A 24,293-nucleotide genomic window follows, 5' to 3' on the forward strand; every position below is an offset into this window, starting at 1 on the left:
GTCTCAAGTCACGACTGTGTTCTTTCTCCTTTGAAGCCCTGTACCTTCTTTTTCTAAAGGGAGCTCCTCAAAAGTCATCTGAAAGCAAACAATTATTATTCTAAAGATAAAGCATGAAAGAAATTTTCCACCCGCCCTGACTTTAGAATCCCAACATCCCGACAGAGAAGCTCCGTTTCATCTTTCGTGGTTTTGCTTCTTGGCAGCCTTCCCAAACTTGATGAAAATTTAAACGATGACAAGGAGGAACACACTCAAAACATATTACAAATATACACAAACACGGGAAAAGTTCAAGACAGACACTACACCGCAGTATCTCCAAATACGATGTGAGCGTGGCATGGCCAAAAGCTCCAGGGCCCTGGGTCTCAGCACTCCCATCCTGCACCGATGGACATTCTTCACTTGTTGCCGGTGCCTCTCAGTGCCGACTGACAATCAATAACCAATAGGACATAAAAAACATGGTACCTATGACTTTTAAGTTTGATTTGAACACATCTTCGTTGGTGCAGGAATCAATACTCTTGATCATGCTCAAGTAAGACAAGCAACACAGATGAAGAGCCTTTCCATGTAGGTATCACAGTGCTTTCACGATCATACATGGTTTCCACAGTAACATAAAAATCTACAGATTAAATCTTAACTCACCGCGCGGTACGAAGTTAAATTCTCCCGTATCTTAGTAAGAATGCCAGGGTCAGAAGCATTCGCCACGTTCCCACGTTCTAGTGTAAAGGCTGTTCCATAGAAGGGGTCAGGGGCTTTTGTAATAAGCTGCCAACAGACACTGACACACACACCCCCGTGCGGACTATCAAGGCAAAGAATCCTCATTTTGAAATGAGATACAGGATTACACATCTAGAATATCGTATAGGGGTGGACAGATCTGCCCATCAACGGGTGGATCGTAAATATCGGCAACTCAATGTTCATACAGTTGACGAATACCCTTCTAGCCGTTGCTGCTTAAAGCCTACCCTAACTTTTAGAATTGCTTCCAACTTAAAAAAAAAAAAAAAAAAAAAAAAAAAGGCCATCCTCCTAGTTTCAGAGCTAACCAGAGGACCCTGAACGCTCTGAGGGCAGGCTACTGGACACTGGCTGTCCACGGTGCTACACTGGCTGGGTTTCCTTCTTTACTATTGAACATAACCTCTAGTGCTATCTTGGCTCATGCAGCCCCAACCGAACTTCCATTTTTTTCCCCAACAAAAAATAAATATATAGAGAAGACGCTGTCAGGCATATATTCACAAGGTCTCAATCTCTTAAAACATAAGTATGGGTATATTTATTTCTCTCAAATGCATACAAGACAATAATTACACAGCAACAAATCTTTTGTTCAACAATGATTTGATTCATAAGCATCTGAATTTACATAATTTCACATCCATACCTTTGCATTTTTAAATACTGTAAGTAAAAAAGCCCCCCAAATAACCAATTCTTATATTTTCCTATTTATCCCTCTATACATCCAAACTTTAAAAAGTTACAAACTGAACATTATACAGAACATATAAATCATGTTTAAAAACTTGAGGTTTTAAAATCACTGTTCCCCAAAATGATTCAGAAAGTCCTCATGCTGACGAGTGCAGTCCTAGGTGGTAAGGTCAGTTGGAAGGGGGACGAAAGAAGAGCCAGACACCGGTTTGCTGTCGTAATGTTTTACTAATCCTGTCAGTAAAAACGGCGACGTCATGAGAAGTAACAGTTTAGGTTTACTACGAGGAACGGGGTTTGCCTCACAGGTGGAGACATGCACTTCAAGTATTTTCCTATTTGATCTGAGCTCCCTGCTGCAAGCGAGGCTGAAAGAGAACAACTATTTTCTTCCATACATTCGCTCAATGTCCGCCTGGTAATGTGTTTTAAGCTCTTTGCGTTTCAGCTTGAAGGCATCTGTCACCAGACCAGTTTCGGGGGTCCACGGTTCCGGGCTCAAACGAATTTTTACTGGAATTTCGAATTTTTCTAGACTCGCTGGGATGGTAGAAAAGGAAAAAAAAAATGTAACTGCAAAGGCAGGAGAAATGTATGATTCTTCGTATAAATTGTATAACTTCTCCACTCTTTGAGCACCCAGCAAAATGCACATCTTGTGAATCTCACTTCTAAATAACCCACCCCTCGAAAGGAGGAAAAAAAATGAGTCGGAAATATCAGAAAGGGAGACAGAACATGAGAGACTCCTAAGTCTGGGAAATGAACTAGGGGTGGGGGGAGGGGAGGAGGGCGGGGGGTGGGGGTGACTGGGTGACGGGCACTGAGGGGGGCACTTGGCTGGATGAGCACTGGGTGTTATTCTGTATGTTGGCAAATTGAACACCAATAAAAAATAAATTTACAAAAAAAATTAAATAACCCACCCCTCAAAAGTTAGAAGTAAAAAAAGGGAAAGAGAGAGAGATGTGTGAGAATTATAATAGCAAAATACTTGTTTAAAAAATCAACATGGCCATCAATGAGCGGTTATGATACAGGCAGAAGATGAAATAATTCCGCCATTAAAAATGAGTTCCAACTATGTGGTACGTACAGGGTGTAAAGATATTTGCAATATATTGTTGGGCTTTAAAAAAAAGTTCTTTTTTTAAAAAAACAGATAAACTATATGTATGTAGGCGTAGGAGGTGCCGCATATACACAGAACTATAAAGTGTATACCCCTAGGGCCTAAGAGCCACGATTAAGGAAAGGAAATGTCACACACCTATGTTTTGAGTTTAGTACAAGGAGATTACTTGAGAAACTAAGAAATAATCAAGTTTAAAGAGAATCATAAATAAGTAAGTGAATAAATAAATAAGTAAGTAAATAGAATCTTGTCATCGAACCAGAATATTCCGTGTAAGTTAAAGGAAAGCCTGTGCGCTCACCACTGTTCCTAATCCCCTGTGGGCACCAGCAGACTGTCCCAGCACAGGGCTGGAGACGGGGTGCGGGGTGGACCCAGGGAGGGGAAGGAGGTGTGGTTTCTCCAGCATCCACTCGACAAATATTTATTGAAAAAGATTACTGTGTCAAGTGCTTTACTAAACACTCTAAAAAACACAGGAACAGTCTCTGTTCTCAAGCGGTGGGCAGTCTAACGAGGATAAGGGGTGCGCACCCAGCCACGATTACACACTTGCTCACTGCAGTGAAGGCCCTGGCACCCTGGGCGCCAACACATCTGTTAACCCCAACTTGTAAACACAGACACAGCAAGGCCTTCTTCTTCGAGGACTAACCTTCCTTCAGGGGCGCTCCCTGAGCGGGAAATTCACTGTGAGCAAAGGTGGCGGGGCCTGACCCCACACTCAGCGGGCGCAGGAGCCTGGGGACTACGCAGCGCCCTGCAGACCTCGCTGGAGGCTCTGAACCTCAGCCTGCTCGGCACCGCCCTCCAGGACCGGACTCAAGAGCGCGGCAGGTGGGTTGAGCCCCCCGGAACTCAGAACATACGCACGCACAGCCGCACGCACAGCCACTCGACCAGCGGGGGGAACGAGGGCTCTATCGGAGGAGCTTTTTCATTTGGTTGTGTTTGTATAGAGGTTAAAGCAAGTATTTTTATTTTCTTCCCTTTTATTCTCTTATCTATCCTAATGGGTATTAATAAGCTAACTTCATATCCCAGAGTAAGAGTAAAAACCCCTCAAGGGCCTGCACGCCGTTCTGCAGAGAACATGAAGGTATTTCCAGCTGCGTGCAGGGCAGTTGTGTCGCCGCAGGCAGGAGGTTTGTTACCGTCTTGACCTAGAAATCAGGCTTGCTTTAGGGAGCCGTACACGGGCGCCGAAGGGACGCACGGTGCGCTGGGAAGGTCAGTTCTATGCACCAACCGGGTGGGCTGGAGTTCCCAGTTGCTCAGCGACACACTAACCCAAGGTGCAGCTCTGGGGATATTCTGTACGTATGACTAAGTCTGTAACCAGTTTACTTGACGTGAGGAAGACTGTCCTAGATCACCTTATGGGCCTGGTTTGGTCAACGGAAAGGCAGGAGCTGACGTGTCCCCACAAGAAATGATCTTGCCTGTGGTGGGACCTGCAGCTGCCGCCTTAGAGTCCAGTCCACCCCCTCCACAGGCTGCCCTATCGATTCCCAGCTTAGCCTCGTCGGCCCCAAAGATCACGTAAGCCAATTCTTCCCGGTAAGTCTCCCTATATATAACCTAGTAATGCTGTTTCTCAGGTGTAGACCTAAAGTAGATGTTGTGTCAGAATGAAGTTGGATCCCTTCTTCACATCACATAAAAATGAACTCAAATGGGTCAAGGACCTGAATGTAATGCCTGAAACTACAAAACTCTTAGAATAAAATACAGGGTGTGTCTTTGTGAGAGATTAGGCAGTAATTTCTCAGATGTGACACCAAAAGCATGAGCAACAAAGGAAAAAAAATATTCTTTTCAAAATTAAAACTATTGTACTTTGAAGGATACCATCAAAATAAATAAATAAATAAATAAATAAATAAATAAATAAATAAAAATGCGAAAATAAAATAATGCAACCCACAGAATGGGAGAAAATATTTACAAATACAAATCTGGGAAGACCCTTGTGTCTAGAATATCTAAGAAACTTGTGTAACTCAGTAATACAAAGGCAATCCCGTTTAAAAATGAGCAAAGGGACGCCTGGGTGGCTCAGTGGTTGAGGGTCTGTCTTCTGCTCAAGTCCTGACCGGTCCTGGGTCAAGTCCTGCACTGGGCTCCCGCAGGAAGCCTGCTTCTCCCTCTGCCTGTGTCTCTGCCTCTTTCTCTCTCTCTCTGTGTGTCTCATGAATAAATAAATACAATCTTAAAAAAAAAAAATGAGCAAAATATCTGTACAGACATTTCTCTAGAGAAGATGTGGCTAATAAATACAAGAAAGGATGCTCAACATCAGCAGCCACCAGGCTATTTTAAAATATAAATCAAAACCAAGAGATACCAAACTTTATACCCACTAAGATGCTAGACTCCAAAGACTGAAAAGGATGCACAGTAACAAGTGTTGCAAGGACATGGGGAAACGGGAATCAACACAGTGGAAATGGTAAAATGATGCCACCGTTTTAGAAAATAGTTTGGAAAATATTTGGAAAAAAAATTCTGGAAAATAGTCTGGTACTTTCTCAAAAGGTTTAACACAAAGTTGACCCAGGCCTAACAATCCCCGCATCAGCACCGACCGGGATAAACGAGTATGTCCACACAAACCCTTGCATATCCGTGCTCACGGCAGCACGATCCACTAAGTCCCCAAAGGTCCTGGTCTCACTGCAGCCCCCAACACACACGCAAAAAGGGGGGTACAGGACACATCCGTACAAGCAACTACCAGGACGCGGACAGTATAGAAAATGCAGAACAGACAGTGCAGGGTGGGCTGGGGCGGCCAAGCTCCAGCTGAGGACAGGAGAGAAAGGGCCAACCCCGAAGCCAGGAGCGGAGCTGCAGGGTCAAGGACACTCTGACTGGTGCACATCTGTCTCGGGAGCACAAGGTGGGCGAGTCTGGGGAGGAGCCTGGACGCGCCCAGAAGCCTGCTCTTTCTATCTAATGGTACGAAAATACAGTTGGTTCCTGAGCAGGGAATGATGTCACCTAAGCCTTGCAACAGCAACGGGAGTGAACATGGGCATCCCTCCTGCCTCAGCCTTCAGATCTGGGTCACACTCACCTGAAATAGCAGCTTCAGAAAGCACTTTGAGCACCTCGTTCTCCATTTCACAGCTGTTACACAACTCCTCCCAGGTCCCCTGAAGTCCTTTCTTTCGAGCGAGTTCCGTTAGTTCCTTTTGATTTGGCACAATGAACCCGATGACGTAAGAATGATAACTGAAATACATAAAGGACCACTCGGCTAAGGAGCTAAAGGGCACAGCGGCACCTGGACGGCGTCGTAATCAATACTCGACTCCCTTAACCACACGCGTGACACACATTTGGCACCAGCAGTTAGCTCACCCGACAGCCGCTTCTCAGTCCAATTCGTAGCACGTTCCCCGCTAAATAAGCCTTAATCTGATATTTGGTGACAAGTCTCAACTATGTGTAACTGTTAGAAATAGGTCCATATACACATTTCTTTTAAAAAAATCACAATTAGAAAATTCAACCTTTAAGAAAATCAGTAATTCACGTCAAGTTACACAAAAATAAAAACTAACGTAAATCAGAAATTCTATCCGGGGTGCCTGGGGGGCTCATCGGAGAAGCACCGGACTCCCGATTTCAGCTCAGGTTGTGAGCTCGAGCCCCAAATCAGGCTCCACACTCCGCGCAGAGTGGACCTGGGATTCTCTCTCCCCCTCCCTCTGCCCCCCCCCCCCCCCCCGCCGGCTCATGCGCTCTCTTGCTCTTAAATATTTTTAAAAATATACTTAAACATCAAAATTAAAAACAAGAAATTATATGTATATATATTTGGCAGCAAAGTAATGTGGCTATATTTAATTTTTTTGGTTATCATGAAAACTGTTGCTAGAGTAACTTTAGGTCTGCCTGCGGATGGCAGTAATAGCAAGCGGCAGCAGAGAAGAAGGGCCGTCTGGTTAACATCACGCGAGCAAAATCCAGAACTGTAGCATCCCTGAAGAAAAGATCTCATCGTTCCTTAAAGGACAGAATAATTTATAATTCAACAGAGTCAATCTTTAGAGTCTGTTTCTAAATTGGCTCTTTTGGTACCAGATTTTATCTTTTCCTAATAACTGCCACGCCAACTGGTGCGGTGAGGATCCTCGGCTGGCCACGAAGCATCTGACCACTGCCCCGGAGAAGAGTCCTACGGATCACACAGCTGTGCACGTGCCGTCAGTGTCCGTGTAAATTCCAAACACACGTCCAAGGGCACATTTCTGGGATTTTTAACTTTAAAGCCACCGTCCCAGCTGCCTCCGTATCACTGCGGACTAGGGACGCTGTGCGTGGAGACTCAGGGCGGAGCCTCAGGCCTGGCCCAGCCTAGAGCAGGGCGGAGTGCTGAGCCCCCCAACGTCCTCTCCCCTCCCCAGTGCTCCGACTGCTTCTGGGGCGCTTCCCGCGCAGAGGGGCAGGCGGCTGGGGGTACCGAGGCAGCAGGAGGACGGCTCGACCCCCCGCCACCCCCGCACACACACAGGACACTGAGGAGGGGGCGAGGACAGCACCCGGGACTGTCACCAGCGCTCCTCAGAAGGCGCCGGTCCCAGGGACGACAGGTAAGGAGGAGCAGGGCCTGGTGGGACCTGGCGGGGAGACCCCCAGGCAGGAGGGCCGAACGCCCCACGGCGCAGTGAAGGCAGGACCGCACCGACCTGTTCGCGTAAGCACAGATGTTATCCACGAGGGACAGGTTCTTCAGGGCCGCCTCGACCTTCCCCAGAGAAACGTACTCCCCGGCCTGGAGCTTCACGAGGTCCTTCTTCCGATCTGTCAGAACAGAGGCAGGGAGGGGACACGCGAGCTCAGCGCCACGGCCACGCGTGCGAACACTGGCCACCCCCGACGGACTGCGCTGGCGGGGACGCTTTCTCTAATAGTTAGGCCAAAATTTAAATACCGTAAAATCAGGCCCGATTTCTTGTACAATTACATCGATTCCTTCAGAAAAGAAAATTAGCCTCTGGTAGAGGGGCCCCGACCAAGAGGGGTGGTTGTAAGGGCTTCAGGTACGTCCCGCCGAACGCCGGTTCCTGCCGCACAGAACACCAGGAAGGCGGCGAATGATCGGCGACGGGGACAGTCGCTCCTCTGGGGACGTGAGCGGCCGCGCCTGCCGGCTGCGGATTTGGGGAGAGGCCCGGGGAGGGTTGAGGGAAGGTGGGCAGTAGCCTCGCTCTGGGCGAGGGTGGAGGACGGACATGTGGCCTGATCCAGAGGTCAGGAGCGTGGGGAGGGGGGTGACGGGGGACGGACGGGACCGCACTGAGCCCCCGGGACCTTCAGCAGCCCAGGGGACGGGCACGTCGACAGAGAGCAATGCCTGCATCAGGGTGACAGGAGGTGCGGGCCTGACCGATGAGCCCGGTCAGAGGGCGACAGAAAGAACAGAACGGCCTCGGGGCATGTGTCACCCGCTCAATCAGGAGCACCGCTAGGATTCGGGGAGCCGCTGAAGGTCTCCCCCCCTCCCAGGTTTCCAGGACAGAACCCTGATCGCTGAGAAATGGAATGTAGCAGGGGAGGCAGGGAGCTATTTTTTGCCCGGTGGGTCGCAGTCCTCAGCCTGCCAGGGCCGCCTCATCCTCCCAGGAGGGAGCCCTGTCCAAGGACCTCTAGATAGCAAAGGGCACGCAAAAATAAATATTCCTTCCTAAAAATTTGACTCTTTGACGGTTATCTAGTAATTTAAAGATATCACTGCTATTCAACAGATTTTGGGACCCCCCTCAAATGTCAAGCTGTAAAACTTCTGCAGTCTCGATTATGAGATACTATATTCCAGGGATGCTATAACGGACCATGTCAACACTGCAGAAACGTAAGTTCTTATATTACTAAACAACTTCTCTAAACATACAGTTACCTCCTTTGTAAAACTCTCTCACAAACATCTACTGTCAGGAAAAATAAAACATTAGATGGCTCACCGATAATCTTTAAACAACCATCAGGGTCAAACTCCCCAATATCTCCGGTACAGAGCCACCTCTGTCCATTTTCATCTTCAAAGAAATCAGCTTTTGTTTTTGCTTCATTTTTGTAGTATCCTATTGTCACGTTTTGGCCACCAATAAGAATTTCACCCCTAGGGTGTGGTTTATCGGTATTAAAGTATCCACCTAACAAACACCAAATAATTTAGAGTTAAGTCAATATTTTTATCTCTATATATGTGAAATTTGAAACCGAGTTTCTAAATAGGGACAACACCTGATTTTAATCCAATCAGAGTTTCCCAAAGGAAATGAGGCAGACAGGAATGAACAAAACTCACTAACATAAAACTAGGCACACAATTTCAGTTGCTTAACCATAAGCACTTATGCTTTTAAAATAGAATTCCTAGTACAAATTACACTAAAAAATGCGACATCTGTGGTATAAAATAATCACATATATTACACAGGTAAATTCCTTAGGGATTCTGTGGAGATTCTTACGTGAGTGATAAAAGTATTAAATCACGTATTCAATAAAACATCTTTAAGATTTATGTCTTACAGATAATTTCACAATGATTTCAAGTTTAAATCTGTTGAACATTTTCACTAATTCTGCTAAAAGAGAACTGAAAAACGGCGTCGAACCCACAGAATCTTCACTGTGTAAAAGAAAAGTGCATCCAACCAATCATTGATAATGTATATACACTGGTAGTATCAAATTAAATTTTTTTAAAAATGACTAGTATTTAAATGGCAGAACAGATTTTTATGAAATTATAGTAAAAATTTCCTTTTGACCAATCTAGATTGAAGCCACCAGGGAAAGAAAAAAGAAAAAATATGTAAAAATCTCCAGTCTCACAGGTTACATTTTATGATTTCTGCTTCTACAAAATAAACTTATGATCATTCCTAATTTACTCACTTTATTCATTTAGCAGATTTCTCAAGTTTTTGCCATAATTCTTACTTGCATTCATGTAATAAAATAAGCAAAATAAAAACAACTATAATTCTTCAGAATCATCCTTTAAACAAGTGAAATAAACAGATTCATATTGTTCTAGACAAAACAGTTCTATTATAAACAAAAACAAGCACTTGCAGGTGATTCTATATTCTAAAATAAGGAAGAAAATGAAACACAATTGTAATTTCAGGGTTTAATGTTGTACAGATTAACGCTCTGTGGTTAAAATAGGTTATTACCTTCTTCCCAGTTCTTCAATTTGATTTCACAGCAAACTAATGGTGCTCCCACTCTGCCAGTATTGTAGTCCCATACTAAGATGCAAATGGAAAAAAAGTATTTGATTACAGCGGTGAATCAACAGCTTCATTTTTCTAAATTACCAAAAATGATTATTTATCCCAAAGCTCTGACATCCCCAGAGAATCTTTAAAGGCAGGAGTCACAAACTGGTGAACCAAGAGCTGTGTGGCCCACACGGAGTTCTGGTTTTTTTATTCTGAATCAGTTAGTGACAGTTCACAGAGCAGTGTGGACTCTCCAGGAACCACGGGGCCTGCATTTCCAGCACAGCCACAACGCAGGCCCCGCAGGATGGGCCTTGCCCCTCCGGTTCCCCAGGCCCCCTCCTCACGCCCATCATCTACCTCCTCACCTCAGGGCCCCCTTCACTCACCCAAGGAGCTGCCTGGTTCCTGAGTCTGGAGCCCCTATCTTAAAGGACGATGGATCACAATGGGTTACACCTACTCCTCTCTCTTGTTAGGCCTGAGGGTTTTGCAGTACAAATAACCTTGCCCATCTTCTCCCATATATCGGTTTTTCTAAGTGAGGCCTCAAAAGCCTCCCTGACACCAGCTTATGCTATCGCGCTATTTAAACTCCTGCGCAAGAGTTCAGAAGACCAGGCTGGAGACGAAGATTAACTTTCGAGGATCTCGGAAAAGCATACACCTCTACTGTGAATTACAACTGCATACGTTTCCTCTTCAAAGATCAGAAATAAAAGGCTGATATTTAATGATTTATAGGTTGTTTTATTTCCAACATAAACTTTAAGTGATTAATCACATTCAATATGAATCATAAGAACAGAAACTATAAGGATCCTCAGAAGAAAAGAACCACCACACAGATGCACATACTTCAGATTGCTTGCTTATGGGCACTGGGTGGCTCAATCCGTTAAGTGTCCGTGTTCAGCTCAGGTCATGATCCTGGGATGGAGCCCCACACTGGGATCCCTGCTCCGGAGGGGAGCCTGCTTCTCCTCTGCCCCTCCCCCTACTCATTCTCTCTCTCTCTCCCTCTCTCTCTCTCTATCCCCCTAATAAACAAAATCTTTAAAAAAAAAAAAAAAAAGATTGCTTATTTCCTGCAAGACAAGACTCACAAGTAGCTTCCAAAATACTGAAAACAGGAAAATAGAGAATTCAAGATAAACCTGACAGAAGAATGACACACAGAAACGCTCAAGGTAAATAGGGGAAAGTAATCAGTTAAGAGGTTTAGTATTTATCAGGATCTAGAAAATACAGTACTTTTCCTAGTACTGATAAGCAAAATTGAACTTTTCTCCATAAAGGGAGCACGAGGCACTTTGGGATTCAGCTGGAAACCACCTGGGTAGTGGACCCTAAAATTATATTCTCTAATATTGAATCTGGGTTCTCTCTCACTTACACTGACCACCCCCACAACCACTTCAGAGTTTGAGCTTTAATACACCTACCTAAACAACGGTACAAAACATACTAATTTTCTTCACAAAGGGAAATAACTGATGTAAGAAAATAAATGTATACAACACAGCCAATGCTTGTTACTAAAACTCCTTTTCGGATGCTAAGTAGCTTTTACTATGACATATCGTAATCTGACATGAAAGACTCCTTTACTTATTGACTATTCGATGTACCCAATACATTCTAAATACTTTATCAATAATCACAGTACTTAGAATTTATCATTATTCTACTACACAAACACCTTAACCACTCTTGCCCTCCCTACTGCAGAAAACAACCCACACCAAACACTGCCCGAGTTGCACCGCAGCCTCCGGTGCACACACCACTTTGTGGGTAACACCAACCTTCTGTAATTGTGCCCGCACCACAGGACTCGGTGAGTCCATATCCCTGACCAACAGGACAACAAAAACAGATGTTCATGAATCGCTGTGTGGTTGCAGAAAGTGGAGCACCTCCACACAACAAAAGCCGAATGTTTCCACCTAACAAGCCTCGAACTTTTCGGAAAATAAACCTTAAAAAAAAAAAAAAAAAAAAAGGAATCAGAATCACACATTTTTAAAGCTAAATGGGATTTTCCAAATCATTCAGACTAATCTCCCAATTGTGATATGAGAGATTTTGAGTTAGGCCACACACCAAATCAAGAGATTCTCTGACCTACTTAAATCTTAATTTTTGTTAAGTTTGACCAAGTAAAGGACGTATGATTTTCAAGAACAAATTCAAGTAATATTTGAATTCAAAATTGTCAGGTTTAATTTAGTATAATAATGGCAAACCATGTTTATAGGCAGAGTAATTAGTTTTATATTATATAATATACATATTAATATTGAATAATCCTGCCGCATCTTTATAAAATTTAGCACTAAAAGCAAATTATTTTTTTCTTTAGCTTATTTCATTAGAAATGTGTACATAATTGCAGCACCTGGGGGCTGAGGCAGGTAAGTGTCTGACTCTTGGTTTCAGTTCAGGTCATGGGCTCAGGTCATGATCTCAGAGTCATGGGACCATGGATCGGCCCCGCGTCTGGCTCTGTGCTCGGGGTAGAGTTTGCTTGAGATTCTCATTCTCTTGTACACTGCTTGTGCACTGGCTCTCTCAAACAAATTTTTTTTTAAAGAAATGTGTACATATTTGTGCAATCTCTTTTTAAAATTTCCCTGGGTTCTGAAGTGCTTTAAAATGTCTGCTAAATTAAAAAAAAAAAAAAAAAAACAATTCAAACATCTAATTAAAATGTTTTATTAAAAAAAATGTTAACAGGCTTTACAAAGTAGTTCATATCTCACTAAGAATTTAATTAAAATGAGGCAGAAAAAAAATATAAAAAAGTTTCAAATAATGTGGAGCATCTGAAAGCCTTATTAATATTTCCCAAAAAACAAATTAAATGTCATACTTTGTTTTCTAACTTCTAAACTATTTTATAATTAAATCTACTTACTCTATTAGCACTACAAAAACAAAAAACAGGTCTGTGGTAAAATCCATCATTTAACACTTTAAACACAAAACATTTACTCATATTTGCCTGCCATTTTATATTCATATTGAAATAAATTTAAAAGTAAAGAGAAACTATTTGTCAAAATAACTAAAATCACACACGTGTCCATAGAAAATAAACACGCACTATTAAATACAGTAAAATTATAAGTGAAACATTTTTTCAAATAACACTGCAATCTTTTTAATTGTTCATATATTCTTATGCAAGATGGATTTTTAGAATCCCTTTGACTTTTTCAAACCATTTTATTTCTTCTAACTATCTCAATTAACTGGGATAATAATATGAACCAATGATTTAAGTCACCAAAGAGAAGGGAACTTACCTGTCACACAGTGGAGTACCATGCCCTCTTGAAATCTGTTCCATTTTGTAATTATAGGCCAGAACAAACAGATTGCGTTGGAAACTACTCATTTCATTCACTTTATTCATGACATTTTTGTAGATCCGATCCATGATTTCCTAGATATATAAAAATGAGTTAATAACAGCCAATAATGCTATCAGCTGCCTTACATATTTTACCTTAACACCAGATAAATACTTCTATCAGTATAGACACATTTTAAAATATATAGTTTTTATCAGGAACAAACTTTTAAAATAGAGCCACAGCTAGTTTAAAAATGAGTTTTCTGCAAAAATAACTTTTCACAGCACAAATGTACCTAAATGCCTATGAGTTGCGGGAGGGGAGGGGGATAAAAACCTTTGGACAGTAGTAATATCATTGATTCTTTATATTGCTTTTGCTTGTTTATTTATTTTGGAAAAAGTAAGCTCACTACAGACGAATGACTATATGAAATGGTTTGTAAAATTCTAACCTTATAAAAATAGAGAGAACCACATTCTTTGTTACAAAAGGACACAGGGTTATTCTGTTTGGTTGGTTGTCTTTTAATGCTGCAGCACGCACGAAGTTTTCCTTGTTTGCACTGCATTTTGCTTGCTAGGCCTATTACTATAAAGTCTACTTTAATGGCTTACAATTAGTTTTTCCTCTCCGATTTTAAAGATTTTATTCCTTTATTCATGAGAGACAAGTGCGCGTGCGCGCGCACACACACACACACACACACACACACACACACACACACAGATCAAGAGAGAGGCAGGGACACAGGCAGAGGGAGAAGCAGGCTCCATGCAAGAAGCCCAATGCGGGACTCAATTCCAAGACTCCAGGATCACACCCTGGGCCGGAGGCAGGCACCAAACCGCTGAGCCACCCAGGGATCCCTTCCAATTTTAAACTGTATTTCATTTTACACGAACTAAAAGTTTACAGAACTAAAGAATAAAAAATACTACACTAAGGAAACCATACACCTATAGAAACTATCAAACTACTGGTCATTTATATATTTGGAGTAACTAAATAACTTTATAACTTTGCTTGGATAGGAGTACCCAGGTATCTGGTAGCAATTCCCAACACTTTCAAACAATATCAGAAGCCAAATAAAACTTATATTAAGGAGACAGAAAACCATTACTGTCCTGTTTCTACTCATCTAATTCCCAGTACCCCCACCCCCATCCCCCAATGCCTGGTATGTTAGGTGCATGGTGCTGTTCAGGTCATTTCAAGTTGCACCAACTTCTCTGTCACTTCTTTTGGACGAGGCCAGACGTTCCTGGGGACTTGGGAGGTAATTACACAATTTGCTTAGACGAGGAGGAAGTGATATCAAACCTCCCCCCATCTCCTGCTGGGCTTCAAGTTTCTACTAACAGCAAACGTATCATAAAAATGATCTGAATAGGGGCAGCCCCGGTGGCGCAGCGGTTTAGCGCCGCCTGCAGCCTGGGGTGTGATCCTGGAGACCCGGGATCGAGTCCCACATCAGGTTTCCTGCAGGGAGCCTGCTTGTGTCTCTGCCTCTCTCTTCGCTCTCTCTGAATTAATAAATAAATCTTAAAAAATAAAATAAAATAAAAAGTGATCTGAATAAGAAGCCATTTAGGGAAAGGAGCTGATAATATCATAGGGACACTGAAACTAACTTAAATATTTAGTTAAATTAAAAAAATAAAGCTTGGAAAAAAAAGACAATAAATCTCATAGAGCATAATATAGATAATCAATAAGGAATAAAACCTACGTAAACTGCCTTATCAACTAGCATTTATATTCTGTAGCAGACGACACTTCTTTAGTACTCAACATTAACTAATGGTCAATTCTTACCGGAACAGCTGCCATCAGTGTTGGTTTCAACATAGTTGTATCCCCTTTGCTTCCTTTTTTTATTTTTGAAGACTAGAGAGAGAAAAAGTGATCTATATAAAATGATCCTTATTTTAGAAATTTGGTGGAATTCTTAGGCCAAAAATATATATTATAAATTCATCAATTTATGTATTAAAAGGCAAGCAATTAACTTTAAAATGAGTAATTGTCATCCTTAATGATACTGTGTCTTATGGATGTAAATGTGTTTAAAAATTATAATTTTTTTTTTAGTATCTGAAGTCACAAACGTTGAACTTACCTGATCTGCTAAAGTCTGTGGTGAAGAGTAGCCAATGCGGCATCCGTGAGAAAGACAGACAAGCTCAGCACTTAATTCTAAAACATGGGCCAGAGGCAGATAGCCAATGTAGACATCTCCCTCCCTAAAAGAAAAGGAGATATAAAAGAGTAACCGTCAGACGTCATCTCTGTTGGGAGGGACTGCAAAGCGAGCCCGCCCATGTGAGAGCACCCGTGTGTGCAGGTACGGGAGGCAGGCAGACACTGGAGGCGTGTGTGTGTGTTGGGGGCAGGGGGTTATGTGGGGGAGGTGAGAAGAACGACAGCTCAACCTCAAACCCGGAGGGCGGCCACGGAGGAAGCGGCTGAGCGCCGCAGGAGCAACGTGCTAAAGCAGAGGGATGGGGGCTGAAGGGCCAAACAAGAGGACTTCTTTTGAAGGACAGAGAAATCATCCAAAGGGGAAATGATCCTTAAAGCTGGTGGGCTCCCAAACAGAAAGTTCCACAACTTAGAATAGAATCCACAACTGCTGGGCAGGAATTTTACAAGAGATTCCAGTTTTGAAAGTCACTTAGAAATAAACTATTCTGTATGCAGGAAAGTGTGTGTGTGTGTGTGTGTGTGTGTGTACTTTAAGAACTGCCCCCCGCCCCCATAGGAAAGGCAAACTAAGAGACTGACCCAGGAAACTACTGCTTTTAACTTTTTCCGGAAGTTATCCATTCCTAAGAGAAATTTCTCTCCATCCCTAAATTCAATGCCACAGTCACCTGGGAGTGTAATTTCTGTGCATAAGGGAATCAAGAATACCCAACCAGTACCACCGCACCAGACCATCCACTGAGGTAGCGACCCCTCTACGCCCCCTCACGTTCTCATTAGGTTTCCTCTGTTAGTCCCTTTCCCACAGTACGCCCACCCTGCCCTGTTACTGCTGGTCTTTAAAGAAAATTAGAGACTGAATAAAGGTCAATGAATACTGGACCATATGAAGCTATCTGTTCACCTGAATTATACCATGTTTAGGTATAAGAATGACTGCAGCAGCAATACTACCAGTAGTTTGTAGTTTAAGGGACTAAATAGTTTAAGGGATTTAGGTCAGTTAAAATTTATACTTTTAGAGTAAAACAGAAATATTGACAACGCTACATAAAACTGTTTTAAACCTTGCAACTGTTTTGTATTTTAAAGTACCCCCCCCCTTTTTTTAAGGACAGGCCTACTGTAAACAGGCAGAAAGACAATTTAGCCACACACTACTAAGTGGCACAAACGTCAATGTAACAACCAGCATCTAAGGGACTAGTTCACAGGCATTTGCCAGGTGACATACCCCAGTCCTGGAATCCTTTCTGCCATCCCGGTTATACCAGCAATGATGTTACTGTGGGAGATCATGACTCCCTTTGGAAGTCCTGTGGACCCACTCGTATACATGATAACTGCAATATCTAAGGGCATTGGTTTGCTCTGAGGTTTGTTTTCTGCATTGGAGAAAAAAAAACACACACACACATACTTCTGAGAAATTTAGTCATATCATAAATTTTTTTTAATAATCATATTTGATAATTCAACAAGTACTAGTTGTATTCATTCAGAGGTCAACAAAACAGACCAAGTCCTTGCACTTATGGGACATATGTTCTACTGAGATAAACCATAAACCTATAATGTAACATGAACTAGGGTGGGGCAGCCCTGGTGGCGCAGCGGTTTAGCGCCGCCTGCAGCCCAAGGTGTGATCTTGGAGACCCCGGATCGAGTCCCACATCAGGCTCTCTGTATGATACTGCTTCTCCCTCTGCCTGTGTCTCTGCCCCTCTCTCTCTGTCTCTATGAATAAATAAAATCTTTAAAAAAAAAAAATTACAGCATTTAAAAAAAAAAAAAAGAACTAGGGTGAAAAATCAAGCAACACAAGGTGAGATGATTATAGGAGCCATTTAGATGGAAAGGGTCAAGAAACACTTTCCTGGCATGTTGGTATTTTATAAAAACATGGACACTGTGAGGAAGAGAGCCATGGAAACCCTGGATTTAGGAGACTGTTTCAAGTAGTAGAAAATAAGCAAGAGCAAAGGCCCTGACGTAGCCACATGACTGGCAAGTTAAGACCAATGAGCAAAAGGGAAAGTAGCAGCCAGGACCATACCATGCTAAGTCTTCAAGGCCATGCTAAGGACTTTGGATTTCACTCTGGGGTAGAAAGCAACGTGTTTTGTTTTAAGATTTTATTTATTTGAGAGAGAGCAAGAGCATGAGCAGGGGAAGCAGCAGAGGGAGAGGGAGAAGCAGGCTCCCCGTGGAGCAGAGAGCCTGATGTGGGGCTCGATCCCAGGACCCTGAGATCATGGCCTGAGCAGAAGGCAGACGTTTCGCCGCCTGAGCCCCCCAGACACAATGTTGTTTGGAACAGGGGCTTGTCGTCACCAGCGACAAGGGTCACTCTGGCTGCTAGGTAGGTGGCTGCCCGACTTGAGAAAGGGCAGAAAGGCGGTGGGGAGACAAAAGGCTATCCTAGCGATCCAACTATGAAGTAAGCGTGGTTGGGCCAGGTACCTAAGACACTTGCTAAAAAAAAAAAGTTCTCTGCCTCCCAGTAGTGAAGCTGACTCGGCTACCATCTGAACGCTGGATTAGAGGACAATGTCCTCCGTTTGCACAAGCCTAAGAGTGGCACCCAACGTCCTACAGGTGACACAGCAGGAAGGCAAAGAGAAGTGTGGTCATGGAGGGCACCGCCCAAATTAATCTGGGACTTCTCCAAAGTGTGGACTTCCTAAAGAAGTGGGGGGAAACCATCTTAAACGTGCTGAGCTTCCCTTCCTATATGCGCAGATGTATTTCATGACAATGGTCTCCACTCCCGTCCTGTCCTCCTAGCCTGGCATTCAGTCCCTCGTCCCAAGGCACCACTCTCCACCGCCCCCTAGAAGCGGCTCTAAGGTGGGCCTCCTGCAATCCCTGCCTCATCGACTCCTCCAGGGCACCTGCTCTTGCTGCCGACTCCTGCCTCGACTCCTGCCTCGCTGAGGGGCCTCCCTCCTTCCTCTCTGACCCACCCTCCGTTGCTCTTGGAGGCACCACACTCTGTGGGTGACTTCACCTCCTTCCACGGTTATACTTAAAACCTAACTTCTGGCTTCTAAATCTCGAAACTGCACACTTAACTCCACAGTATGTGCTACGCCCCTCTAAATATCCACATGTGAGGGTCTCCCCAGCACTTAAAATTCCATATGCCCAGCATTTTATTCAGCAGAACCCCACTCCCATTCCTAAGCTGAGTGCTTACATCTAATCACTGAGTTTCCAGCTACAAAGGAAATACAGTCCTAGCATCCTAACGCTCTTGGGATATTCCTAAATATCAGCACAGTTTCTAACATTTTCTGACACTTCTTTGAGAGGAGGAGCTTTGGGGTCACCATGCCTACTTAGGCAAAAACCCTTCAGTTGGAGAACAAGATGATGCTCCCTCTGGAAAAGGCAGCGTTGGAGCAGGGAGTGAAGGAGGGGATCTAGGTTCAGCCGCTCCGGCTATCTGTTCCTACTCACAGAGAATTCACGGAGCACTAGTTTAATGGTATTATTTATACAACTAACTTTAAACCACCAAAAGCTGTCACAAAAGAGAAACAGGAAACCTGTATAGAGTAAAAGGTATTTGAAATTCGTTTCACGTAACTGCTACTTTTAGAACAGTAACAAATTAGTATTTGTGTTCTTCCTTAAACCCTTCTTAAAAGGGCATGTATGAAAGTATACCTGGAGTGACCTTACTTGCCAAAGCAATGGTCTAGAAAATGGGTCTGTCCCTGGTCTAAGTTCAGGATCTGCAACACGTCTAGAGAACACGGTCGCTGCAGAACGGCCATACGGCGTACCTGTGCTCGCCTTGGCTCCCAGAGCCTGCACCGCAGCCATCGTGTGCACAATGACGCCCTTGGGGAACTCGGACCACGTTGGTGGCTTACCATCCACGGTGATGATGTGCCGCAGGCGTGGGACTAAAGAAACGATATCCTGGAAAAACACGAGCACTCGTTATGTTCATGAGGAGGTGCACTGGTATGAAGAACACGTCTTTCAGAAGGAGAAATACCACTCTGAAATTTAAATAGCTATTTTATAGCATTAGATTCACTGTCTGTGCACTGTTATTTGGTACAATCCCAATCCACAGAGTCCCTTCCTTACACAACAGGCATATAAACAGGGTGCCTGAACTACAGATTAGCCACAAGTTCTGCAGGTTTTTAAGAGGCTCCTAAAGACATGAGGTGAAGTGGAAGGAATTCACTTATAAATGTGGGTATAAAAAATCCAGCAGATATTACTGTTTTTACGGGAAGTCGTCTAGAGACTTTCAAAACCTCCTTCTCCTACAGTTTCATAAAGTCTTTTTTTCCCTGTAAAAAATTCTAAAAACTCATAATGACTCTGCTTCAGAAACAAAATAAATGAATCACTACTTTAGAAACAACCCTTCAAAATTATAAATTTAGTGAAAATAGACTAGAAAACAAATGAGCACAAGAAAAGGGAATTCCTTCACCTTAGACGCGGGCATACCACGTTAATAATCTGTAACTCTCTGCGCTAATACACAAATATATACCAAATCTTTTTCTTTTCTAAAGGAAAGGAAGAAAATAGGATATTCCTAAAAGTTTACAAAGATATTCAGGATTTTAAAGATCATAAAAGAATCAATATTAGAGCTCATGACACTGAAAAGTCTAGAGTATTCTAGAGTACAGGACAGTTATAAAATAACCATAGTCCTCACCTTCAACTTTGTTTGCAAGAGTTCTTTACTGGTAATGATGTTGGTCACTTCTGTTTCATTTAATCCATGAACAATAGCTGGACCTCCTAGAGTAGCGTACAACGTAACAACTAAAGGGAAAAGGAGGGCAAGTCAAATATCTGAACATTTCAGGATGCGCTAAATGCAAATCAAGTCTCTGAAAGCAGTCATGAATTCTAAGGGGGTAATACTGTACTCTAAACTGTCAGACCCATAGTTTATTATGTACCTCTTCTTGATTTTCTAAATTATTTCTATATGCTAATAAATACGCCCACTCACTCAACCCTTTCCTTAATGTCCCCCAAGATTGCCAATACTCAAAAAATATTTTTTTTTTCTTTTTTAAGTTTTGTTTCCCTGGCAGATGTTACTACTCTGGGATGTCACAAGGCAAGGAATTATTTCTGATTCCTACAGTGTCAAAGCCATAGTTATTAAATATTTGGTACTAAAATATGAAAAATACATAACAGTAAGATAATGCACTGATTATCACATTGAATATCAGGCTTAACGTGTTTTATGTTAAAAAAATAACAAGTGACACTACAGCTTATTCCAAAGTAGAAACCTAAAGGAAAAATTCTTAGCAATGTTGAAATTTAATAATAATTGTGGACTTTTACTCTTTTACTTGCTTGCTGCCTAACCCACAGAAGTTAGACTTAAAGTGACTTTAAGAGATGGCAATTCTTTTAAAGCTTCCCCAAAGCAGTATAAGCCCAAATCTACGGGGGGGGGGGGGGGGGGGGGGGGGGGGGGCAGTTTAAAACCAGGAGGCATTTACAGTAAGAAATCTGGTAAAAGCATCTCTTCTGTTCCATCTGAAAGGCTCAGACAACCTCCGTACCTAATGTCACATTTTGGCACCAAGATCTGTGAACTAAGCTTCCAGAACTCCCTCACAGACTGGGGCATCAGGACTGCCACAACCCGGCTTGTGGCTCCGAGTATTGCAGTTTTAGAGCTCAACTGCTGCCACTGATGGGAGTGGCAAAGTGACACTAACGTCACAAGAGGATTCCTGAGCGACCAGCAGGGCAACAAGGACTCACAGGTGCAGGCCTAGTTAGCAAGGCCTCAAGGCCCCTACACTAAGAGGTTCCAGGCCCCCTCTGATACCAACCGCACAACTTGTAGAACTCTAAGTTGTAACAGAATTATCTCCTGATTAGATGCAAGGTGACATTCAACTTCAGAATTTAATTTCTAAAGAGTGAAATATTCATGATAAACAGCATCCTCTCTCCCACACCGAAGACCAGAAAGCCTACGTACGCTGAAAATTATACATAAAGCACGCCTGCGCAGCAATCATCCATTCGGCCCTGGTTTCACAGAAGATGGCGATGTTGGTCTTTGGTTTCTGACCCAACATCTGTAAGCCATTTCCAAAATTAAAAGCTCTAACGAAGACATCTTCATAGGAGAGCCAATTATAGTTTCCAAGAATAACCTGATAAACAAAAAACATACAAATACCTTTTAATATTATTCTCTAGAAAGAAGCCAACATTTGTCCCAATTTGACAAAGTAGTCAGGTTTCCATGTAATTTAATATTTTTTCCTAACAAAAAGCTAGAAAGTAAATTTCGAGCTTAAAAAAATCTATTTTGAAAATTAGCTATTTTGTGATATTTTCTATGACAAATTATATGCTAAATCCTTAATTGTAATGGGAGGTTATTTTCAAAAATCTTCAGAATTTCACAGGATTTTAAAGGTCACCTTTTTTTGTCACAAGATCATATATTGATAATTCGTTTACACATCAGTCACTTAAAATTAGCTTAAAATTTAGCCTAGTATCCAGTACTAATGATATCAAAAATTTACTTTCCCTCTACTTAACGAATTCCCAGATTTCAATACCAAATGGTACCATATGATTTACAAATAAATTGGCCAGACCCAAGAAAACACATATTTATGGCTGTTCAATTTTTTTAAAAAGATTTTATTTATTTATTCATAGTGACAGAGAGAGAGAGAGAGGGGGGGGGGGGGGAGGCAGAGACACAGGCAGAGGGAGAAGCAGGCCCCATGCAGGGAGCCTGACGTGGGACTCGATCCCGGGTCTCCAGGATCACGCCCCTGGGCTGCAGGCAGCGCTAAACCGCTTGCTGAGCCACCCGGGCTGCCCCGTGGCTGTTCAATTTTAATTGCTGTCTCCTGTACCTAACTCTGAATAGGCCAAGTAAACAAGTCTTTATTTACAAAACCAGGACTGGTTTTATTATTCATCAAAGTCTTTCTGTCGAAGCCTTAAATGCCCACTGGCACCATTAGACTTTAAGTATTTCATTTGTGGGCAGCCCCAGTGGCCCAGCAGTTTAGCGCCACCTTCAGCCCAGGGCATGATCCTGGAGACCCAGGATCCAGTCCCACATCGGGCTCCCAGCGGGGAGCCTGCTTCTCCCTCTGCCTGTGTCTCTGCCTCTCTCTGCATGTCTCTAATGAATAAATAAATAAAATCTTCAAAAAAAAAAAAAGGGGTATTTCATTTGTGCTTACCAGAAGTACAGGTAACATTACATCCTCATTACTAATAATCTTTTAAAACTGGCTAATACATTTTTTATTAAGGATTTTCTCCAACTTAGACTAGTCTATAAATCCCCTATTACACACAGACTGGATAAAAGCTCCTTGTATTGCACATATATACATGCAGTTTCCAAACAGGACTGTTTCACTCATGTCTCACACACTGTAAAACCACCTAACCACATGCATTTTCAAAAATGCATCCAACATTTCAGTGTTCTAGAAATAAGAGATTGGGTGAAGATAGAAATGGGGGAAAAAAAGGATAAATGCTGCCCCCTAGTGTCCTATTCCATAATGGACTTCGGAAATAAATTCTTCGATGGCTAAAGCAACCGGATTTAAAATAGTTCAATAAGGAACTTCAGTAATCTTCAGTGGCCTCAACCATCACCTCACTCTGCGCCCCCATGAAACGCTCAGCACAGGGAGCTCCAATGACTTCGAAAGGAGCTCTGTGGGGGTGAGAAGACAGACGAGAATTTGGCCCAAATGTGCACGACCTGAATACAATTATTAAAAATTTTACACTCCACAGATCAGCATGAGCTACCTCTTTAGATTCTAGAACCTAAATGATGAGCTCTGTATGTTTCAAAAATGTACATACTCCGAAAGATATTATCTACATAATCCATATATTTAAACCCATGTGACAGGGCCACTATGTGGCAAGGAAATAAAATCACGAGTTTAATTCAAGTGTAACTGAACTGAATTTCACCTAATTCTTTAAACCACTGAATTCTCCTAGTCATGATCTTTCCCGTAAAGATTAAAGGCCTCCACCTACTCCATAATTTTGAAAAAAATTCCAATTCTAACTCTGTCCCCAAGGTTAGCTTAAACATGAGATTAAACCCATTTATTTATTCCCTGTCCATACTGCTGAAGAACACCCAACCTCATTCTATCCAGGATCATACATCTCACCATCCAGCAATCCTACCAGGATTCCCTGGTATAGTCATTTCCTCACCTCTGAAATGGCTACTTGAACCCTCTCTACTCAAATATCCTTCACCCCCTTCATCCCTCCTCCAACTCCAGGGGACAACATGGGCTCATACATCACTGAGAAATTAGAAATTCAACGGAAACACCCTTCTCTTCCTACCACCAAGTTTAATAATCCATACACATGTTCTCCTACTCACTGCAGTCCCCATGCTATTAAATGGTTGAAGCATCCCTAACAGAAGCCAAATTTACAAGGACTGGACTTCGAAGCACTCCCCAAATTTCTATCTCCAGTCTTAACCACCTCTATACTTGCACATCCAAGCTCAAAAACCTTACACTGGCCTACAAAGCCCTGAGGGACGCAGCCGTGCCAGTCTCTGTGCTCACGTGCTCACACCAAACCTTCTTCCCCAGGCTCACTTCCCCTAACTCATTACTTCCTCTAAGTACAACTTGGTCCTTTCCGTCCTTCAAACAGGTTGGGCCAGGGCAGGAACTAGGATGAGGCAAGACAGGTGCCACAGGCACAAAACTTAGAGAGGTGCTCACTCTCGGGGTTGAATGCCTTCTCCAACTTTGGGCCCCGCATGCCTCCCCCCGGGCTCACTCTGGTTTTTGCCCACTGCACAAAAGGTTCATTACCCAG

At 42.8% G+C, this 24,293-nt stretch overlaps 1 protein-coding gene across 3 annotated transcripts in view; it reads right to left on the reverse strand.

The window, feature by feature from the left end:
- Positions 1-1,276: 1,276 nt before the first annotated feature.
- ACSL3 (acyl-CoA synthetase long chain family member 3) overlaps positions 1,277-24,293 on the reverse strand; it is a 66,628-nt gene continuing 43,611 nt past the window's right edge. For all 3 annotated transcript variants that reach the window (XM_072742449.1, XM_072742447.1, XM_072742448.1), the window contains 13 exons: positions 21,415-21,592; positions 20,113-20,222; positions 19,208-19,346; positions 16,651-16,801; positions 15,331-15,454; positions 15,027-15,098; positions 13,155-13,294; positions 11,652-11,824; positions 9,796-9,870; positions 8,569-8,760; positions 7,294-7,408; positions 5,676-5,833; positions 1,277-2,001 (listed from right to left, as the gene is read on the reverse strand). In XM_072742449.1, the coding sequence (XP_072598550.1) occupies positions 1,844-2,001; positions 5,676-5,833; positions 7,294-7,408; positions 8,569-8,760; positions 9,796-9,870; positions 11,652-11,824; positions 13,155-13,294; positions 15,027-15,098; positions 15,331-15,454; positions 16,651-16,801; positions 19,208-19,346; positions 20,113-20,222; positions 21,415-21,592 (1,785 nt within the window). In that variant the 3' untranslated portion in view covers positions 1,277-1,843. The remainder of the gene's footprint in view (positions 2,002-5,675; positions 5,834-7,293; positions 7,409-8,568; positions 8,761-9,795; positions 9,871-11,651; positions 11,825-13,154; positions 13,295-15,026; positions 15,099-15,330; positions 15,455-16,650; positions 16,802-19,207; positions 19,347-20,112; positions 20,223-21,414; positions 21,593-24,293) is intronic.

The sequence above is a fragment of the Vulpes vulpes genome, chromosome 16 (assembly GCF_048418805.1).
Source record: "Vulpes vulpes isolate BD-2025 chromosome 16, VulVul3, whole genome shotgun sequence".
In the NCBI taxonomy this organism is placed as follows: Eukaryota; Metazoa; Chordata; class Mammalia; order Carnivora; family Canidae; genus Vulpes; species Vulpes vulpes.